The sequence below is a fragment of the Neltuma alba genome, unplaced genomic scaffold, assembly GCF_004799145.2.
Source record: "Neltuma alba isolate B1F8T4 unplaced genomic scaffold, ASM479914v2 tig00007631_pilon, whole genome shotgun sequence".
Classification (NCBI taxonomy): Eukaryota; Viridiplantae; Streptophyta; class Magnoliopsida; order Fabales; family Fabaceae; genus Neltuma; species Neltuma alba.
This window is the reverse complement of record NW_021634834.1, coordinates 110,884-131,846: the sequence shown is the minus strand read 5'-3', so window position 1 is coordinate 131,846 and position 20,963 is coordinate 110,884. Positions and strand designations below refer to the sequence as shown.

Here is a 20,963-nt window from a genome sequence, read left to right as displayed (position 1 = left end):
AAAATAATAATGAAAAGAAATTAGTACGAGGAGTGTAATGTTCTGCATGCTATTGATTTAAATGATCCGATTATGTTATACCATCACAAAATAGACCCTAACTGTATCTGCAAAAACAAAAGGCTCAATAATGGAGAAAGGGAAGAGTTCTTTCTTAATTCTTCTGGAGATACAAGAAACAAAGACAGAGAGAAATGGAATAAACAGAAACTGCGAAGTGTGAAACTTCACAAAGAAACCTCCACCATGAGAGGAAACAGTGTCCATAAGGAATCCAGGGATCACAAACAAAAGAGAAACCTCCACCTACCTCCATGAGACACTGAAAGAGGAAAACAAAAAACAAAAACAAAATTAGAAGCGAATTCACCTATATATGGCTTTGTCGAATGAACATGCTGCGATGCCGTGGATTTCGAGATTTGGTAACCTTATCTGCCTCCTACTCCATTCATTCCATTCTCATTCATATAAAACAAGAAACAAAAGTGGAAGCAGGGAAGGAGGAGAAAGCACTTGTAGAATTGAAGAGAGAGAAAGACGGAATAGCGATCAAGAGGGCTTTTTAACAGATATGCTTTGAACAGAAAAAATTATTGAGATGCCGCAGTAGTATGAAAAATATTTACTTAAATACCATACTTAAAATCCTTCACAACTTGAATGAGTTTAATTAATTTACATGAAAATCGATCTCACCAAGAACGACTTCCACACACATTGCCAGGCATCACATTTATTTTTTCAAGACACAGGAGGAAGAGTTTCCTTTATTCTTGATCGTCTTTACCAGGAAATGTGTTTGTGGAAAAATCAAATTCGTGCAAAAATTAAATTTTTACATATAAATAATATATGAACAAACTAGGTAGGATTGAGTGCCAGTAACCTGAAACACTGATATGAGAGCCCCATGTGATTGCAACCTATGTTACCAGCTGCTGAAAATCGTAATTGTAGTCTCAAGAACACAATTATAATTCGTGCAAATCATCGTAATTGAAGTCTCTTAATAATGCAGTGAAATTATATATGACTATTTATTTCATGGTCTAAATTGTCTAGTAATAATTGAAATGGTTGTTCGCAGGTATCACTGTTTGGACAAAAAAACAGCGTACAGATCAAGGTCGAAACAATCCAGATACGATAATTGATGCTGGGACAACGTTGGCATTTTTTAAATCAAGCTTTTATTATGATGAGCAGGTTGAAGCTTAATTTGGCGAAATAATTAGCAATCAATAGTACAAAACTCTCCATTTAAATGTTGTCACAGAAAAGTTACCGTTATCATCCAGATTATGTAACTTCCCAAACTTTGTACAAGTGAGTATTATGTTTCACGTTCTTTCTTCAAAGTCAAGCTCCTTCTTCGATCAAACAAACATGCGCACTTTCTTTCGCACATCTTTTTCCTTTATTGCTCCTTTTTTCTTTCGCTTTGTTTTTTCCTACCATTCTTCAAACGTATCTCTTAACTTTCACACTTGTTAATTTCCCTCCATGCTCCTTCCCCATTCATTTACTCCTATTTTCTCTTTCTCTAATTCCCCTTCACATACGTTTATCGTAGCTAGTGTGATTGGCTTCTTTGCAAAGCAAATTATTTGCAGATCAACATGTATATAGTGACGGTTTTAGGCTTTAACAAGTTGGAAGAAAGCCTTTGAACTTAGACTACAGCAAAACTCTCAATCAATAAAGAGAGAGGAAAAGTGATATTTTAGTATCAAATTTAAGAATAAAGAAGAAAATATAATGTTTCAACTTGTTAACTAGATTACGCGTATGATATATGTAATGCAGCCGAAAAAGGTTTGTAGCTTTATATTTTTATGAATTTCCGGAAAGTTGAATTATATTAGCTATTGAATAATGATCATTCAGTTGTTAGTGTTAACCATCTAGTTGGTTGGTGACCCTAAAATCTATAAAGATGGTTGAATTGAGGTTTTGTCTTCCTTAATTTTGTGCATCACCATTCATAACTTCAAGGGAGGAGTGATGAAAGGTTTGTTCTTTTTTTAATACAAAAATTCTTGGTGAGTTGGTTTTGGATGCTTATTAGTGCTAGGGCATATTTCCAGAATCAAGAAGTGCTTACAAAGATACTTATAGATCCGCCACTAACAAGGTCCTCACATTAGCAATGTGATTTGAATTCACGATCTTGTGAGTTATGAGCTAACTTTTTATTAACTAGACCAATTCTTATTGGTGATAAAAGGTTTGTTCTAATTGTAATTTCATTTTGGATACCGTAATGACTTCAATCAGTAATTAATTCATATTTTCATTTCATTGTGTTTGTTAACATGAATAAAATAAAATTTTAGTAGAAGCAATATTGCTACAATTTTAAATTTTTGAGGCAGATGCCTAACACTTTTGAATGAAAACGTTGAAATAAATTTGCATCTTAACCCAAATTTATTTTAATTGATGATGCGTCATTCAAGGCCAAAATAATGTTTATGAATAAGGAAAAAAGTTGGTGAGCAAGGGAAATTAAACTCATCACTAGTCTAACAAAAAAGAAAATATATACTAATGATAATATGAATTAATACAATATATTGACTACTTAATGTAAAATTTTATATTCAATTAGATTCTCCCACATAGGCTTTATTTGGTTACACGGGAATATTTCTAATGGAAATGTGAACAATAAAAAAGAGAATGAGAATAAAAATATGAATGCAAATGAGTTTAATTTGATGGAACATGATAATTATATTTGTATATCATCCAAAATTAAAAATAAGTATTGCTCTCTAAGTTTATGTTTGATTGGATTATTGAAAATGATAATGACAATGACTTAGCTAGACCTGTATAACCCAAAGATAACGCAAACCTATTTTCTAGTTCTATGATGTGCCCATGGGATACGTTAATGCAAACTTTCTAACCCAAAAATCACGCAAAGCAAACTCCATTCTCATATAAAAGCTTATCTAGCTATTCCTATTTCTCTTGCGTTTCTCAAACATCCATTTTCTTTTCACACTCATCTATTCCCATTTGTTACTTGGTTTGGTTGTGTCTCCTACTATTCTCCAGGAATTCTTTTCTACCGCATACTCCTTCCTCACTCATCGAACTGTTCCTATTTTCTTGGTTCTCAATTTCCTCCACTCGTTTTTCTCAGTTTCTCTCTGCCAATATTCGTCAAACATGTCTTTTGTTCACACTTCTTTTCCTTCATGTTCCTTCCTCGCTCATTTATTATTCCTGTTTAATTTCCTCAGCTCTTTCTATAACCCAACCACCTCCACAAGGAACCGTCCACAGCATGATTGGCTTTCTTCGTAGGAGAGACCAATAAATGTGAGTCTCTTCTCTCCATAGATATATGGAGCCGGGGTGTCAGCTGCCCCTTAATTTTAGGGCTCTTTTCAAATATTTTTTAGCTTATTTTTATCATTAGATTCTACATAAAATGAGTGACATTTTGATATTTTATTAGCAAAAAATAGTTTAGTTTTCAAATTTTTTGTCAATTTTTTTAAAGATTTAATACTCTTAGTTAAAAAGAAAATTTGAGTATTAAATTTTTGAAAAATTGTAAAAAAAATTGAAAACTAAATCATTTTTACAAATAATATATCAAAATATCACTCATTTTATATAGAATCTAATGGTAAAAAAATTTCAAAAAATATCTATGAAAGAGCCCAAAATTATGGGGCAGCTGACACTCCCAACCCATGCAGAGAAGGAAAGAAACACTGATATTTTAGTTTCAAATTTATAATTAAACAACAAAATCTCTTAGTTTGACATATAGATGATATGTGAACTAATATAATTTGGAGGCAAACTGGACTGTTATATGGTATACATTTATGAGAGATAATATAGCAATATGAATCTATGCAGGCCATTACCGAGAAATCACGCAAATCTGTGTCCACTATAGCCCTAAAATCAACCTAACTTTTCTATATACAGAACCTCAAGCCCCTTCTTTGCACATCAAATCTTCTCAGTCGCATATCCTTTGGGTTTTTCTAGCATTCTTCAAAATGCTGCCTCATTCACTCGCTTTCGCTCTTATTCTCTTTCTTTCCACCTTTTTCGTTAATGTCTCTGCAACAAATAATAAGCTCCCAAAAGGTTTCAGCATCGACCTCATTCATCGTGACTTGCCATTATCACCGTTCTTCAACTCCTCCATGACCCACTCGGAGCGAGCTCAGAACGTCGCGCCGCGCTCCCTATCCAGAGCTAATCGCTTTGGCGCTCCTCCATGACCCACTCGGAACGATGCAAGTTATCTCATAAAGATATCTGTTGGGACTCCACCTGTAGAGAGGTGGGCACTTGCAGACACCGGAAGCGACCTTATTTGGTTCCAGCGTTCGCCTTGTCCTCAGTGCTATCCTCAGAACGCGCCCTTCTTATGTGGCTCAGACCCTTGCAAAGCTCTGCCCCCAGTCAACGTGCAAGGCCAACTGTATCCTAAATGTGGAACATCAAATGAGTGTGCGTATTTTTATTCGTATAGGGATAAGTCATACACCATGGGAGAACTGAGCGCAGAATCAGTTAGTTTCGGCCAAGCTGCTTCGTTTCCTAAGACGGTGTTTGGGTGTGGACACAACAACGGAGGATCCAACATGAACAACGCAGGACTTGTTGGGCTTGGTCAAGGTTCTTTGTCGTTAGTTTCACAAATGGGTAACGTTGGTCGTAAATTCTCCTATTGCCTGCCTCCTCACAGTTCAAAGACCACAACTAAACTAAGGTTTGGGGAAGAAGCATCCATCTCAGGAAATGGGGTTGTGTCCACTCCGTTGATCACAACCTGATTCCTTGTCTTCGTTTTACTTCCTCAACCTTGAAGGTACTACTTGTATTATGTTTTACTCTGAGGTTATTAGTTTATTTTCATTTCAAGTTATAAGTTTAAACTCTTGAATTGTTCGCCGGTCTAAATTGTTTCTGTGAAATGGTCATTCATCGATGGGTATCACTGTTGGACAGCAGACGGTGCAGACAGGTGAAAGCAATGGGAACATAGTGATTGATTCTAGGACGACATTGACGATACTTCCGTCAAGCTTTTATGACCAGGTTGAAGCTTTGGTGAAGCAAGCCATTGGAGCTGACCAATTCATAGTACAGGAGGATCCATACAAATTGTGTTACAGCAATGCTAACTCCATCCAGAACTTCCCAAATTTTGATGTTCATTTTACAGGAGCCAACCTTTCCTTAAAACCTCAGAACTTTTTCCGTCTCATATCCAACGATGTTATATGTTTGCAATGCTCCCTACAGATGGAACGCCCATTTACGGAAATGTGGCTCAGATTGATTTTGAGGTGGAGCATGATCTTGATCAGAAAAAAGTTTTTTTTGCTCCCGTCGATTGTATTAAACAGTAGAGACCCGAGAGCACTGCCTATATACACACACTATCTCCGGTCCTAATTATAAGATATTGGAGGTAGTATATATACATGGAGTAGGAGTCGTGTGCGTGTTTGATGAATAATAAACTTTGGTTTTGTAAACCCTACGTTTACTTTGCTATTACTTGTTTTATTTTCTATAGCAAATTAATCTTAAAGGTCCTTACTTATATGTTGGTTTTAGAGACTTTGGTATATGTCATACATCTGTTATCTTTGTTAACTAAATCCTCAGCGCGTCTAAATCTACTGTGAAATTTGGAATTTCACTACGATATATATAGGAATATTTCTCACTTCTATGCAATCTTATTTCTCATAATTTTTATTTTACCTCAAAACATCTCGTTGTAATTAGCTTCAGCGCCAATAATGAACGTAAACCGTGAAGCCCTAAATATTAATATCAAAGCATTTTAATTATTAATTACCACCATTATTGTAATTTGTGGAATTACGTAAGCAGATTTTTACAAATGTGTTAGCGAGGCGTTTACTATATTTATTAAAAAATTAGATTTCCTTGGCTATATTGATGGTTGACGTGCAGTAAATTGGTCATTAGTCATTAATTACTTAGGCTATAAGTTGATTGACTTTGGAGTCAACTCTTTAATTGGTCATTAGTCGTTAATTACTTAGGCTATAAGTTGATTGACTTTGGAGTCAACTCTTTATTAATCATAACTGTATTTGATTGTCTCAAAATCTCTAAGTAATGGAGTTAGATAATCGTACTTTCCTCTAAAGCAATACGGACTTCTAACTTAATTAAGTTGTAGTCAAAATTTATTTTGTATTATGATATATTTTGCCTTTTCTTTTTAATCATAACAGTAGTTTATATACTTTTTTTTTTGGGTAAAATTAGTTGATATACTTTGAGAATAACGAGGCTATTTTCTTAACCCTCCTTAAAAAAAGAAAAGAAAAGAAAAGAAAAGAAAGAATTCCCAATTGACAAATTTCACACTTTCACTGAATCCGAAATTCGTTTTTCTATTTTGCAATATAAGCGTAAAGAGTATTTATTAAAAATAATATAATATTGAGCTTTATTCATTTCAATATCCACATTTTATAGATAAAGTTAATGTTCTTTACACTCTTGCATATTTACTCTACAATGAACTCTTTTTTGCAATGCTAATTCCTTGGATATTTTCTTTGAGAATGCTAGTAAGGTAAAACGAAAGTTCACCTTTGTTTAATTATGTTCAATGTTCCCTCCCTTTTTTCAGAATTACTCAGAATACAGAAAAATGATTTTAACAAAATATTTCAAGAAAAAAATGCAAAAATTAATCTGTTTAAATAATTGACTTATTTGAATAGTACAGAAATAAGCCCAGTAATTCTAGACAGCAATACAATCAAAGCATCTAATTTAAAGAACAAATTATTATTAACATAATAATTTAGACTTTTTGTGAAGTCTTGAAGGGATTGTAAATAATTTAGAAAAAATTGTTGCGGAAAATTAATATTATCTAAATACAAATTATTTTTAAGGAAAACATTTTATATCAATTCAATAAACGATATTGTTTTAAGGGATTATTGTAAATAATTTAGAAAAATCAATATCTTTAAGAAAACACCAATACGTTTTAGCCACATTCTCATTATGTTCTTCCCCCCCTTTTTTTTTTTTCCTGTTAGGCACATGTGCATCCTCTTATTAGACATAATTCTGTTCAAAGTATTGTCATGCACTAAATGTAAGCATCTTTCCTAGCGTTGATTTGAACAATAATTCGCTATATTATAAGGGATTAGTCCTTTCCATTATATCCAACTCAATCGGTCCTTATCTACGTATTTTGATTAGTCTTTAGTCAACACTCAATACAAAATTTAAAGAGAGAAATCAAGCCTCTCTGGTTGGAATGCCATCCAACAAATTATGGGCCACTGAGATTTGTGGAAGATTAACACATAAGCTTTGGAATGACGAAGTCGCACAAGACAAGTGAAATGATTTGAAATGGAAAATGACATAACAAAGATTCCATTTTTATACTCATCCGGTTCTAAATATAAGATATATTTTGTGGTGTAATTTACACTATAAAATGAGTTTCATATTTTATTACAAAGATTTTCTTTCAAGGAGTCTTGCAGTTTGAGAAGAAGAAACAAAATTAATAATGAACTTAACCCTGAAAACGTGCGTTGCGTATACCCTAAGTATTCCCTAAGGTGTATATTTCATTTCTCAACTTTATAAAAAGTTTTAGTTTGGTCTCTTAATTTTAAAAAGTATACTTTTAGTCCTTTAATCTTAAAATTATTAGTTTTAACTGATTTTTTTTGTAACAATGATGATTGTTTTGAGAATTAAACTTAATATTTTAATATTTAAAATTTTTTTATTAATATTTAAGATCTCAATATTATTATTTTTTTGTTAACAGTTTTAAAATTAAAGGACTAAAAATATACTTTTTAAAATTAAAAAACTAAATTAAAACCTTATATAAAGTTAAAAAACCAAAAGTATATTTTAGCTAACATTTTAATTGTTATTAGAATTATAAGTGGAATTATGTAAGAAGATTTTTACAAGGAAAAATCACAAAAAATACTGTAGAAATTGTGAAATTGGAAATCAGGTATTTTGTCAGATATTTGTTGTCATTTGCTGTTACATTGTCGTCAAAACCTATACAAGACTTGTAACAGGCCCTGACTTGTGATTTTGCAATTTTCATGGTCTTTTTTTTACTTTTTACAATGCGTTAGGCATAACGCAGATATATTTATTTATTTAAAAAAATAAGATTTCCTTGGCCGCATTGATTGACTTGACTTGGAGTAGATTGGTCGTTAGTCATTACTTAGGCTTTTTTTGGTCAAAAATAAAAAAATTACTGAGGCTTTATTGCTTTAAGATGATTGACTCGGGAGTCAAAACTAAAAAATTACTTAGGCTTTAAGATGATTGACTTGGGAATCAACCCAAAATTTATTTTATATTATGATACATTTTTTTAACAATTCCTATATAACTCGTTAAAAAAAAAAAAAGAACTCTTAACTTGTATAGTATTCCCTGTTGAATAAAATGGCTATAATATCATTAAATAGGTTTCGGACACTTAACATGGATTAGTTTGATTGGTGATAATTGGGAAAAAAGTGTGATTAGCGATATAAGTCTATATATATATATATATATATATTTATATATATAGTCCAGATGCAGATGAGCGAAATGAATAAAGCAGCAGAGAATTATAGATTGAAATTTAAAAAAAGAAACTCAGAAGATTGCACAATGAAGATAACTATAAATAAATTTCTCCAATTAGCCGGATGATTAGTTTCAAGTTGCATAATGTTTTAAAAAGAAAAAACTTGATAAACATGCCACCAAAAGAAAAAAGAGAAGAAAAAAAATGATAAACAAAATGTTTTACTGAAACAAAGCATAATTATAAATCTTGGAAGATGATCATCAGTTTTTTTCTCTTTTATCAAGGGAAGATTATCAGTTGTAAATACCAATTAATTAAACTGAAGTGAATCGTGACAGATGAAATGTAAAACAATATTTAAATCAAAACCTATTTTTCTCCTGTTAACTCAATTTACAACTAAATTAATTTGTGGAATTTATAGATCAACTTCTCATCATATATTAACTGATTTTTTAGTCAATAATTTACGACTTATCTTTTATTATTTACAAATTATTCAATATTTTTCATTTACAACTTCTTCTAAATTAGAACATTTTTCAACCAATCGATCTGTGACCTATTTCCGTTATTTGTCTTTTAAGTGGGAAATGAAAGCAAAGTTTAGAATTTTCACTGCTCATTAATGAACTATACCGTACCAACCCTCAAATTGCGTTGTGGGACCAGTGGTGTGAAATCAAGCATTGGAAACTACTCATAGTAGTCAAAACGGGTTTTTGAAAAACCGGCCGGCTCAAATTTGTGAGCAGGGATGGAGAAGAAGAAAGGCGCAGAAAAGCTTTTCTGGATATGAATCTTATCCTCATCCTTTGTCCCTTCAAGAATAGCCATGGAGACGGTTGCGAGGCTAGAAGAAGATAAGAAGCTCATCTTGGGTGCCCGACGACTCGCAAATCTGGACTGTAAATAAAACCTCCCTAATCTACAATGAAGAAAAGAAGACGACGTGCAAGTAATGGAGTGGAAGTAGGGGAGAAAAGAAAATAAAACCTCGGGAGTAGAGATAGAGTATACGCAGGGGCAGTTTTTTTTTTTTTGGGGCCAACACGCAAAGGTAGATTTACCAAGGATGACGTGTGCTATAAATGAGTATTAGTTAAACCTTTTTTAACGTTCTTTTTCAAGGGAAAAAATTAAATTAATTGTGAGATAAAGTTATATCCACTGGTACAAATTGCAAAAGTCAAAGATTTACTATACTATATATTAAAAAGGCTATAAAAAATATTTACGTCATAATATTGTAATTATTAAGGATTATTATATGATTAAAATATATAAAATATTTAATTTATCCTCTAACATCATTCTTATTTAAGGGATAAAGTGAGCATACCAATAATTAATAGAAACAAAAATAAAAATATATATAAAAAATTTCAAATAAGGTATTACTGTCAATGTGTCATGGACCTTCATCCCCAAAATTTTTTTTTATATATCAGATTTAAGGAAGTATAATATTATTTTTATTTAATTATTATGTTTCGGTTCGACCGCCGGTCGAACCAGTTAAACCATGAGAGCCGTGAACCGCTGTTCTTTCCGGTTCAATTTCTGGTCCAGCTTTTAAAACATTGGTCAAAAGTGTAAGATGCAGACATGTGAGATAAAGAAACACAAAGTTCCCCAAAGTGTTTTACACGATCCATCATTCTACAAAATTAAGCATTGGAAGGACCGGCAAGTCAAGTTTCGAGAAAATGTTTTGCACCATCCATCATTCTTGTTCACACTTGTATATACTTCGATTTAGGGTTTCTAGCGCAACTTGTTGCGTATTCCTTTAATTTTTTCCTGCACAAGATGAGTGATATTTTAGTATCTTATAGATAACAAAAATTGATACAGTTTTAAATTTTTAACGATTTTTTAAAAGACATGTTATGTTTTATTAACAAAATATTAAAATGCCACTCGTTTTACGTAAAACTAAATGATGAAAACAACAAAAACAATTTGAGCAAATCCTACATTTCCACGCATATTTTTTTACAAGCTCCTTCCTCACTCATCTCTCTCTCTCTCGATATCTCTCTATACTTATATCTATCGCTTAGTCCTATATCTAACAACTGTTTACGCAATCTGCAAAACATGTTGAGCAAAAAGAAAACAAAAAGCACTCGATCGACAAACACTAATTATTAACAAGTCACAGCCCAACTTGCTTTATTTCTGCAGAAAAGCATTAGGCTTGGATTTGGATATGAAACCTGAAAAATATAAAAATGAGAGCTCCATAATCACGGGCGCTCATTCAGGAGTTCCTGTCATTGACTTGAATATACTCATAATCACAGTCAGCATAATTATTTATATATTTCTTTTTTCGGTTTGTAGACGGCAGGGCTTAATATGTAACCCAAAGATCAAGCAAACTTGTCTATAAATATAATCACCTCAGCATCTCCTTCTTCACCCATCAGTTCTCCTTTCTGTTTCTCCACCATTACTCTTCTTCAAACATGCATAACCTTTCACTCTTTTTGGGCCTTGTCCTCTTGTATCTTTCAACTTTGTGCAATGTCACTGCAGCAAATAAGCTCCCAAAAGGTTTCAGCATCGATCTCATTCATCGTGACTCGCCATTGTCACCTTTGTACAACTCCTCGATGACCCACTGGGAGCGAGTTCAAAACGCCGCATTGCGTTCCCTGTCTCGAGTCAATCGTTTTCGCCAATCTTCTTCTGAAAATGCAGCTGAAATGAGTGAGCAACTAGCTCAAACTGATATAATACCAGACGATGGAAGCTATCTTATGAAGATCCTCATTGGCAGCCCACCTGTACAAAGATGGAGTGTTGCAGACACGGGAAGCGACCTAATTTGGGTCCAATGCTCACCTTGTACTCAATGCTACCATCAAGATGTCTCATTGTTTGATCCCACAAAATCTTCCACGTACAAGTCTGAGTCTTGCGGCTCAAGAAACTGTGCTCTTCTTCCTCAGCCTCAACATGAATGCGGAAGCTCAAATCAGTGTTTGTACATTTACGTATATGGAGATCAGTCTCACACGGTGGGAGATTTGGCTACAGATTCAATCGGTTTTGGTACTAGTGATGGCCAATCTGTTTCGTTCCCTAAGTTAGTGTTTGGATGTGGACATAACAATAATGGGAAGTTCAATAGGCGCATGGCAGGACTTGTTGGACTAGGTAATGGTCCTTTGTCCCTAATTTCACAGCTTGGTAATCAGATCGGTCGCCAATTTTCCTATTGTTTGCCTCCTTTCAACACAAAGGCTGCGACTAAGTTGAGATTTGGAGAGGAAGCCAAGATATCAGCAAATGGGGTCGTGTCCACTCCCATGATCACGAATCCTAATAATCCCACCTTTTACTATCTCAATCTTGAAGGTATACGTATGTGTTTTGCTTTGAGATTAATGTTACTCTCTCTTGCGTACTTTCATTTTAAAGTTTTGAACTTGCGAATTCAAATGATTCTTGAAATAGGATAATGAAGTGGGAGAATTCAGTACTTTAAGTATTTTGCACCAAACGGTGTATAATGATATTATATATGAATCTTTATTTTGCGGTCTGAATTATCTAAGTAAAATGGTCGTTGACAGGTATCACCATTGGGCAACAGACAGTGCAGATTGATGAAAGCGACAGAACCATAATAATTGATTCTGGTACGACATTGACACTTCTTCGATCAAGCATTTATGAGCAGGTTGAAACTTTGGTGAAGAAAGCCATTGGAGCCGACCAGTGGATAGTGCAAAACTCTCAATTAAATCTGTGTTACACCAATGTCAACTCTATCAACAATGTTCCAAACTTTGAGCTTCATTTTACAGGAGCCAACATTTCCTTAAAACCTCAGCACTTATTCCTTCTTGTATCCAACGACGTGATGTGCCTTGCAATGTCTCCCACAGATAGAGATTCCATTTACGGAAACGTAGCTCAGATGGACTTTGAAGTCGAGTATGATCTTGATCAGAAAAAAGTTTCTTTTGCTCCAGCCGATTGTACTAAACAATAGAGAGCCTCTTCAAGTACCAGCAATAATATATAGGGTGTTTGTTGCCCCTTAAACTTTTCTTAATTACTTTCCAAATGCTTTTTCTTGCTTCTTTTTGTTATCAAATTCTATATAAAATGAGTAATATTTTGACATCTTATGACCAAAAAAAGCATATATGCAGTAGTTTTGGGTTCTTTTAAAATGATTTTCCAAATTTTTTTTATCTAAATTAAAATGAATCTACGTGATTTTAGAGTTTTTTTTTAAATCATAGAAAAACCTAGAACTGCACCATTTTTTTTGGCTCATAATAAGCAAAAGTTCATTATTTTATATAGAGTATAATAATAAAAAGAAACAAAAAAAAAAAACATTTGGAGGGGGGAAGAATATTAGAGGGGGCAGCAGTGGCGACAGGAAATCCACAATATATATATAGTTACTCTTCCGGTTCTAAATATAAGACTTTTTTTGTAATGTAAATTACACTACAAAAAGAGTCTTATATATTTAGGACCATAGGAGTATTATATGTACTTGATGAATAATATATTATCTTAATATATAAGGACCTATGGACTCTGAGGCAACTTATGAAGAAGGAACCAGGCTTATGAGAAATCTCATAAAGATGGCCGCGAGCGTTTTTTTTTTTATATATATATATATAGAGGTGTGCATTTGTCTAATTTTCCCTCCGTACGCTTAACAAGGATTAGTTTGATTGATGATAAGTGGGACAAAAAAACAGAGTGATTAATTAGCGATACAAGTCTCTCTCTCTCTCTCTCTCTATATATATATATATATTATGCAGTCCAGATGCAGATGATTGAAATGAATATAGCAGCAGAGAGTTGTAAAATAGATTAGAATTTTAAAAACGAAACTGAGAAGATGGCACCCCTATAGTGAAGAGAATTATAAATCAATTGCTCGAATTTGCCAGATGATAGTTTCAAGGTGAATAATGCTTTGAAAAGAAAAAAAAAACTTGATAAACATGATCACCAAAAGAAAAAGGAAAAAGAAACACTTGTTTACTAAGTCAACAAAGCATAAATATAGATCTTGGAAGATGATCGGTTGTAAATACCAATTAATTAAATCGGAGTGAATCGTGACCATTGAGATGTAAAAAATTTTAAATCAGAAACTATTTTTCTCAAGTTAACTCAATTTATAACTAAATTAATTTGCGGAATTCAAAGAAATACCATTTTTTATCCATAACATATATTAAAATGTCGTTCATCTTATATAGAACCTAATGATGAAAAGAAAAAGAAAACAACTTGAGAACTCAGAAAAATATATGGGGGCAGCGCGCACATATTTTTTACAGCTACTCCCTTCCTCACTCATCTCTCTCCATATATTTACATATTTCTAGCTGAAGCCACTTAGTCTTATATCTAACAGTGCACGCAATGTACAGAAGACATTGAGCCAACAGAAAACAAAAAGCACTCGATCGACAACGCTAATTATTAACAAGTCACAACCCACACATGCCAGTGCTTGCTTTATTTATGGAGAAAAGTATTAAGCTTGGATAAGAAACAGAAAAAAGATAAAAGGGAAAAAAACGAGAGCTCCATAATCATTGTCGTTCATTCACCCTCAACCTTTCCTTCTTCACTCATCAATTCTCCTTTGTGTTTCTCCACTATTATTGTTCTTCAAACATGCATAATCTTTCACCAAATAATCAGAACCCTGCATTTCCCCTGCTCGAGTCAATCGTTTCTCCTTCCCAAAATGCAGCTGAAATAAGTGCCAACTGGCTCAAACTAATATACTACTTCTGGTATTAATTATAAGACCTTATTTGTGGATTATAAACAAAGTCTTATAATTAGGACCAGATGTAGAGTGTGTGTGTGTGTGTGTAATCCCAGACTATGGAAGCTATCTTATGAGGATTTTCCTTGTTAGGCCACCTGTAGAAAGATGGAGTGTTGCAGACACAGGAAGCGACCTGATTTGGGTCGTCCAATGCTCATCTTGTCCTTAATGCTATCTTCAAGACGTCTCATTGTTTGATCCCACGAAATCTTCCACCTGCAAGTCTCAGTTTTGTGGCTCAAGAAACTGTGCTCTTCTTCCTCAGCGTCAACATAAATTCGGTAACTCAAGTCAGTTTGTACCTTTACTTAAATGGAGACCAGTCTTGCACGCTGGGAGATTTGGCTACATATTCAATCGGTTTTGGTACCAGTGATCGCCAATCTGTTTCATTCCCCAACTCACTGTTTGGATGTGGACATAACAATCTTGGGAAGTTCAGCATGCGCATGGTAGGAGTTGTTAGACTTCGTAATGGTCCTTCAATTGGTCCCTAATTTCACAACTTGGTAATCAGATTGGTCGCAGATTTTCCTACTGTTAGCCTCCTTTTGACGCAAAGGCTGCAACTAAGTTGAGATTTGGAGAGGAAGCCGACATATCAGCAAATGGGGTCGTGTCCACACCCATGATGGCCAATCCTAATCATCCCACCTTTTACCACCTCAATCTTTAAGGTATATATCTGTTTTACTTTAAGGTATATTCGTTTTAAAGTTTTGAACTTGCGAATTCAAATGATTCTTGAAATAGGATATTATATATGAATCTTTATTTTGCGGTCAACAGATAGCGCAGATTGATCAAAGCGACAGACTGATTCAACACTGACACTCCTTCGATCAAGCATTTGCGGGCAGTGGATAGTGCAAAACACTCAATTCAATCTGTGTTACACCAATGTTAACTCCATCAAGAATGTTCCAAATTTTGATGTTGATTTTACGGGAGCCAATATTTCCTTAAAACCTCAGCACTTATTCCTTCTCGTATCCAACGATATGCCGTGCCTTGCAATGTCTCCCACAAAGGGAAATTCCATTTATGGAAACGTGGCTCAGATTGACTTTGACGTAAATCAGAGAAAAGTTTCTTTTGCTCCCGGCGACTGTACTAACTAAACAGCAGAGACGTCAAGTCCCATCGATAGAGTTATATGCTTAATGATGAATCATGTGCTTGGGTGATCCAGCTCAAGTGAAATATAGGTACTGTAAACCCAACACACATATACACTCCGTGTTTTTGGAAGCATCCGATGAGCGTCTGAGACTAATAACAAGCTTTTGAATTAATAAAAGAACACTTAAAAAAGGATGCTAAATTAAATGAGAGCTATATAACAGGAAGAGTATTTATCTATTACCATCGTTTTGTAACCCATCCTCTTTTCTTCCCATCCTCTTCCCTCCTTTTCTTTTTCTAACTATTAGATTAATATTTTAATGGTTGAGATTTAAATCTTTTTAAAACTATTATTAAAATATTAAATTATAAAAATAAATAAATAATAAATTACAAACTCTATTAAAGTTTAATTCTTTTTTTGATCGTATTAAAGTTTAATTCTAATAGTTTGTAAATGCACTAAATATTTTTAAATTTTTTTAAAATAGTTTATAAAAATTAAAATCTCAATGATTGAAATATATTAATTCAATGGTTAGAAAAGAAAGAGGAGGGAAGAAGAGAGATTCCAACCCGTGATTTTTATAGGGTGATATTTTTTTTAAAAGTGAAATGTAGGGTGATATCTTTAATTTAACTACAAGAATGATCCTAACCTACGAGAAGAGTATTTTCTGATGGTAGTTCATGTATGGAATGGAACATTCATCTTCCGTGAATATTTGGAATTAAGTTGTGGTGATTTGAACCTTTTTAATCAAATTATATACCAAAACACAGCCCAAGTTGTGTCTCTTGAAGAAATTTTTTATTACTTTCTAAGTTAACTAAGTGACAAAAAGATTAAAAAAAAGAAGAAGAAAATAAAAAGAAATAAATCTAAAATATTTTTTTTAAAGAAATATATTTTTTTTGGAAAAAGATTTTCTTTTATAAAACTAATTGAGAAAATAAAGAAATAAATATAAAATATTTTTTTTGAAATTTTTAATAAAAAGAGAGAATGAAAATTATACTAACTATAAAGTTGTGGTCATTTTTTTTACTAACTATAAATTTTATTTTATGATAATTTGTTGGAAAAATTTAAGATAGCCCATATTGGAGCAAGATAATTTCTAAATTCCAAAACATTCCGAAATTTTACTACACCCTCTTAGATCAAAATTAAATTAAATTTCACGAGTGAAAAGTCATGAGTGCTGTTGATTAATTTTTAAGTTAAAAAATATCAATCGTCAAAAGAGTTTTGACTGCCAAATCTTTAACCTTTGGTGATTGGCCACTAGAGTGCTGGTGGTTGCCATTTTGACCTCTTGTGGCTGGCTGCCAAAGCTCCGGTTACCAAAGAATTTTACGCAAATAAGGTAGTCAAGGGCGATTTGGACTTATGACCCTTTGCACACCAAAAAAGGTTACAACCACTAAAGCAGCCAATCTATTAATTAATTATATAATACAAAGAATAAACTATATGTAATAAAACAAATGTGAGTATCCAACTGTGGATGACCAAAAGAAATAAGAAGATTTGCTATACAAATCTTATCTCTGGCTAGGTGTGAATTCAACAGGTGAGTTTACAAGCGTCTAGGTAAAATAATTCTCTTACGTTTCTTATAAATAGTCTCATTCGCATTGTAAATCTTCTTACTTTACTTGTTTATTCACATTTGAATACTTGCATTTGTTTTGTTACATATATTTTTCTTCACATTATATAATTAAAGGATTGGATGGTTTGGTAGGTCATAAATTTTTTGGTGTGCTTGGGGATAATAAGTTCAGACCTCTTTTAGGCTTTATTTGAGTTGGCGTTCAACCCACTTATAAACAACTTATTATCAACAAGCACGTTTGGATAATTTTTTTTTTCCTTTTGGAATAGCTTTTGGTCCATTTAACTTATGGATCAAAAGCTGCTTAAATTATGGGATTCGAAAAAGCATATCAGATCTTACTTTTACCCTTTCAACTGTGCTTAATAACTGTGGAGGAGAAAAAGAATGTGGTCGCAGGAGTGCTTTGATTGTTTTTGTCCTTATCTATAGGGTCGCTCATTCATGTTATCAAAAATTCAAAATGACAATAATGTGGCAGGAGATTAGCACTGTGCATTTCAGTTATTTTTTTAATTATTTTCTTTTAAATTTTCTCTTGGTATGGCATTATGTACATATGATACATATATATTTAATAAAATTCATCTTCAGTCATTTTACAATTAAATTTATTATTTCAATCATAATCAAAACAACTTTATTTTTACAACCTTGTTTATTTAGAAAATAGTTCGGTCTCACCTTTAAGAAATTTGCTACTCCCTCTAATTTTTATTACAAGGTTCAAATAATTAAAATTGCAGATAACCAAAAATTAGTTGAAATTAATTGAAAGTAATAAATAGGTTATAAATATACTTTTAATTTCAAATATTTTATTATAATAAATGAGAAAAGATATAAAATAAAATGTATAGAAAAATATAACTAAAGAGTACAGCAGAAGAGAAATAATAAATTATTTACATGTATTATTTAATATCATACCCTTTTTGGTCATTTTACAACAAAACTTACTTTTTCAGTAATAATTCAAACAACTCCACTTATAAACTGACTTATTGACAAAAGCTAATTCAAACATAAATTATATTATCCAATTTAACTTTTTTAAAAGTTAAGTTAAAAATAAGTTATTTTTTCAACTGTCAATCCAACCAGGCACTTAGTCGGAACCGGCTTTCCTCCTTTACACTTACCATTCTCTTCTCCTCCTCTACCCAAAACTATGCTGTTTCGGGGCTAAAATTTGAAGACTACCTCTTCTTCCCCCCACCCCCCCAAAATCAACATTTTTTTTAATTTGAATTATTTTTTTAGTAGCATCCAGCATCCTAAGATAATTTTTAGCACACTTGACACCCAAAAATATTTTTCAGTAGTACCCAGTATTTCATAAGCTGCACTCTTAACTTTTTTTTTTTTTTAAGTAGCATCCAATATCCTAAAAGTGGAGGCCGATCACTTTTTTTGAAGCCAATTTTCATCACTTTGAAGTATTTTTCAGTAGCATGCAATGTTCTAAAATAATTTTTTGTGCATTTAATAATTTAAAATATCCATCCAGTAGCACACAATATTCTAAACTAATTTTAAGATATTGAGTATTATTACAAGAAAAATAATATAGGATACTAGCTATGCTAAAAATTAGTTTAGGATATTGAGTGCCATTGGAAAAATAGTCAAGAGTGCAGTTTGCTGGATACTAGCATTTCTAAAAATATTTTTGGGTGTTAAGTGCACTAAAAATTATCTTAGGATGCTGGATGCTACTAAAAAATACTTCAAAGTAAAAAAAAAAATATTGATTTTGAAAAAAAGAGGCAGCCTTCAAATTTTAGCCCCAAAACGACATAGTTGGGTGCAGGAGGAGAAGAGAATGGTAATGGTAGAGGAGGAATGCCGGTTCTCACTTGGTCACCTTATTTGCGTAATACGCTCCTTGGGAACTGAAGGTTGGAACTCCAGCTACTAGCGCTTTGGTGGAGGGGCTGGGAGGAACTCTACGCACCGAAGCTTTAGTGACGGTTAATATAATCATTTTGGAAAAAAAGAAATAAAACTAGGCACCAATGATTTTTCATCCAAAAAATTTAATTTTTATTTTGATACAAGGAAATGCAGTGAAGTTTCAAAATATTTTGGTCATTGTTGAAAATTATGTATCTACTTTCTACGGGGGGTATCTAAAATTTTTCCTGATTTATAAGGCATTATGTCGGCGGAGTTGCACCCAGAAAATGACCATGAAACTGTCGTTTTGGGAAGGCAATACCTTACGGGTTGAAGGCCTCACTGCAATTTTTTTTTTTTCGTTGGAGTAAATTAGTTTTAAGTATAATTTTATGGGTGACATATTAAATGACAGCTCCACAACAAACACTTCTGAAGGGCTATTTATGGGACAGGACTGGACCAAGACAAGTTTGTCCTAGTGAACAGGGACAGGATGGGATTTTCGTCCCATGTCGGGATAGGATGGGACGTCTTGTTTTCTTTTTTTCTTTTCAAGAAAATATTGTAATTTTGGGTATAAATTTTTTTATGTCATAATGTTTGTTTTTCATTGGGCTTCTCAAAGTAAAAACATTACAAAAAAATTTATGTAGAAAGCTCAATTATATAATATAAAAAATGTGTAAAAATAATATTGTAAAAAAATATCGTAAAAAGAATACTGTATAGTGATGTTAAATTATTTTTTTGAGAAAAGAGATTTTGTTGAGATAACATGGTAACTTAAGAGAGAAAAATCACTATAAAAATAATTACTATTAATAAGTAAATTAAATAATCTAATAATTATTATAAATAAATATTTTTTTAAAAAAATATCTTAGGACGGAATGACCCTGTCTCACGTCCTGTCTTGTCCTAGTTAATGTTTTATCTCGTCCTGCCCTGGTTATTGCTTCATCTCGTTTTGAAATTTTTTTTGGTCCCGTCCTGTCCTAAATTGACCTAGACTGAGACAAGAGGACTGGGACAGGACAAGTTAAACATCTCTACTTTATGATGATGTTAGTTACTAATAAATATAGGGAAAAAGACAGAAAAATGTACCTTTAATTTCATAAACCCAGAAACGTCCGCTGAATTCAGGAAATCCCATTTTGGTACCATGAGACCAAATTGGGATTAATATGTGAAAGGAAAAGACCACATTGCCCTTCATTTTAAATATTATTTTTAAAATATCACAGCCCTACTGGCCGGCCGGTCACCGGACCTCCGGCTGCGGCGGTCACCGGAGCTCTGGCGACCAGCCGACAATTGGTCACCGGAGCTCCGTCGGTCGGAATTTTTTTTTTTTGAAAATTTTTACAACTTCAATATAACGGTTAACAACTTTTGTAATGCGATTAACAACTTCAGTATAACAATTAACAACAGCTTTTCTGGGAAATTCAACAAACTCTGGCGACTGGAAACAATTATTTTGAAAATTTTTACAACTTCAATATAACCATTAACAACTTTTGTAATGCCATTCACAACTTCAATATAGCAATTAACAACAAGTTTTCTGAGAAATTCAATAAACTCCGGCGACCGGAAACAATTTTTTTGAAAATTTTTACAACTTCAATATAACGATTAACAACTTTTGTACTGCTATTAACAACTTCAGTATAGCAATTAACAACAGCTTTTCTGGGAAATTCAACAAACTCCGGCGACCAAAAACAATTTTTTTGAAAATTTTTACAACTTCAGTATAACGGTTAACAACTTTGTAACCCTATTAACAACTTCAGTATAGCGGTTAACAACAAGTTTTTGAGTTATATAATTTTTCAAAAAA

At 32.8% G+C, this 20,963-nt stretch overlaps 2 protein-coding genes across 2 annotated transcripts; both read left to right on the top strand.

The window, feature by feature from the left end:
* Positions 1 to 4,034: 4,034 nt before the first annotated feature.
* On the top strand, positions 4,035 to 4,820 carry LOC114753016 (aspartic proteinase CDR1-like). Its single transcript, XM_028941694.1, has 2 exons — positions 4,035 to 4,248; positions 4,321 to 4,820. The coding sequence occupies exons 1-2, from the start codon at positions 4,035 to 4,037 to the stop codon at positions 4,818 to 4,820; spliced, it is 714 nt and encodes a 237-aa protein (XP_028797527.1).
* A 154-nt stretch (positions 4,821 to 4,974) lies between these two features.
* On the top strand, positions 4,975 to 12,635 carry LOC114753014 (aspartic proteinase CDR1-like). The gene is made up of 3 exons (XM_028941693.1): positions 4,975 to 5,272; positions 11,171 to 11,995; positions 12,214 to 12,635. The coding sequence occupies exons 1-3, from the start codon at positions 4,975 to 4,977 to the stop codon at positions 12,633 to 12,635; spliced, it is 1,545 nt and encodes a 514-aa protein (XP_028797526.1).
* The last annotated feature ends 8,328 nt before the right edge of the window (positions 12,636 to 20,963 follow it).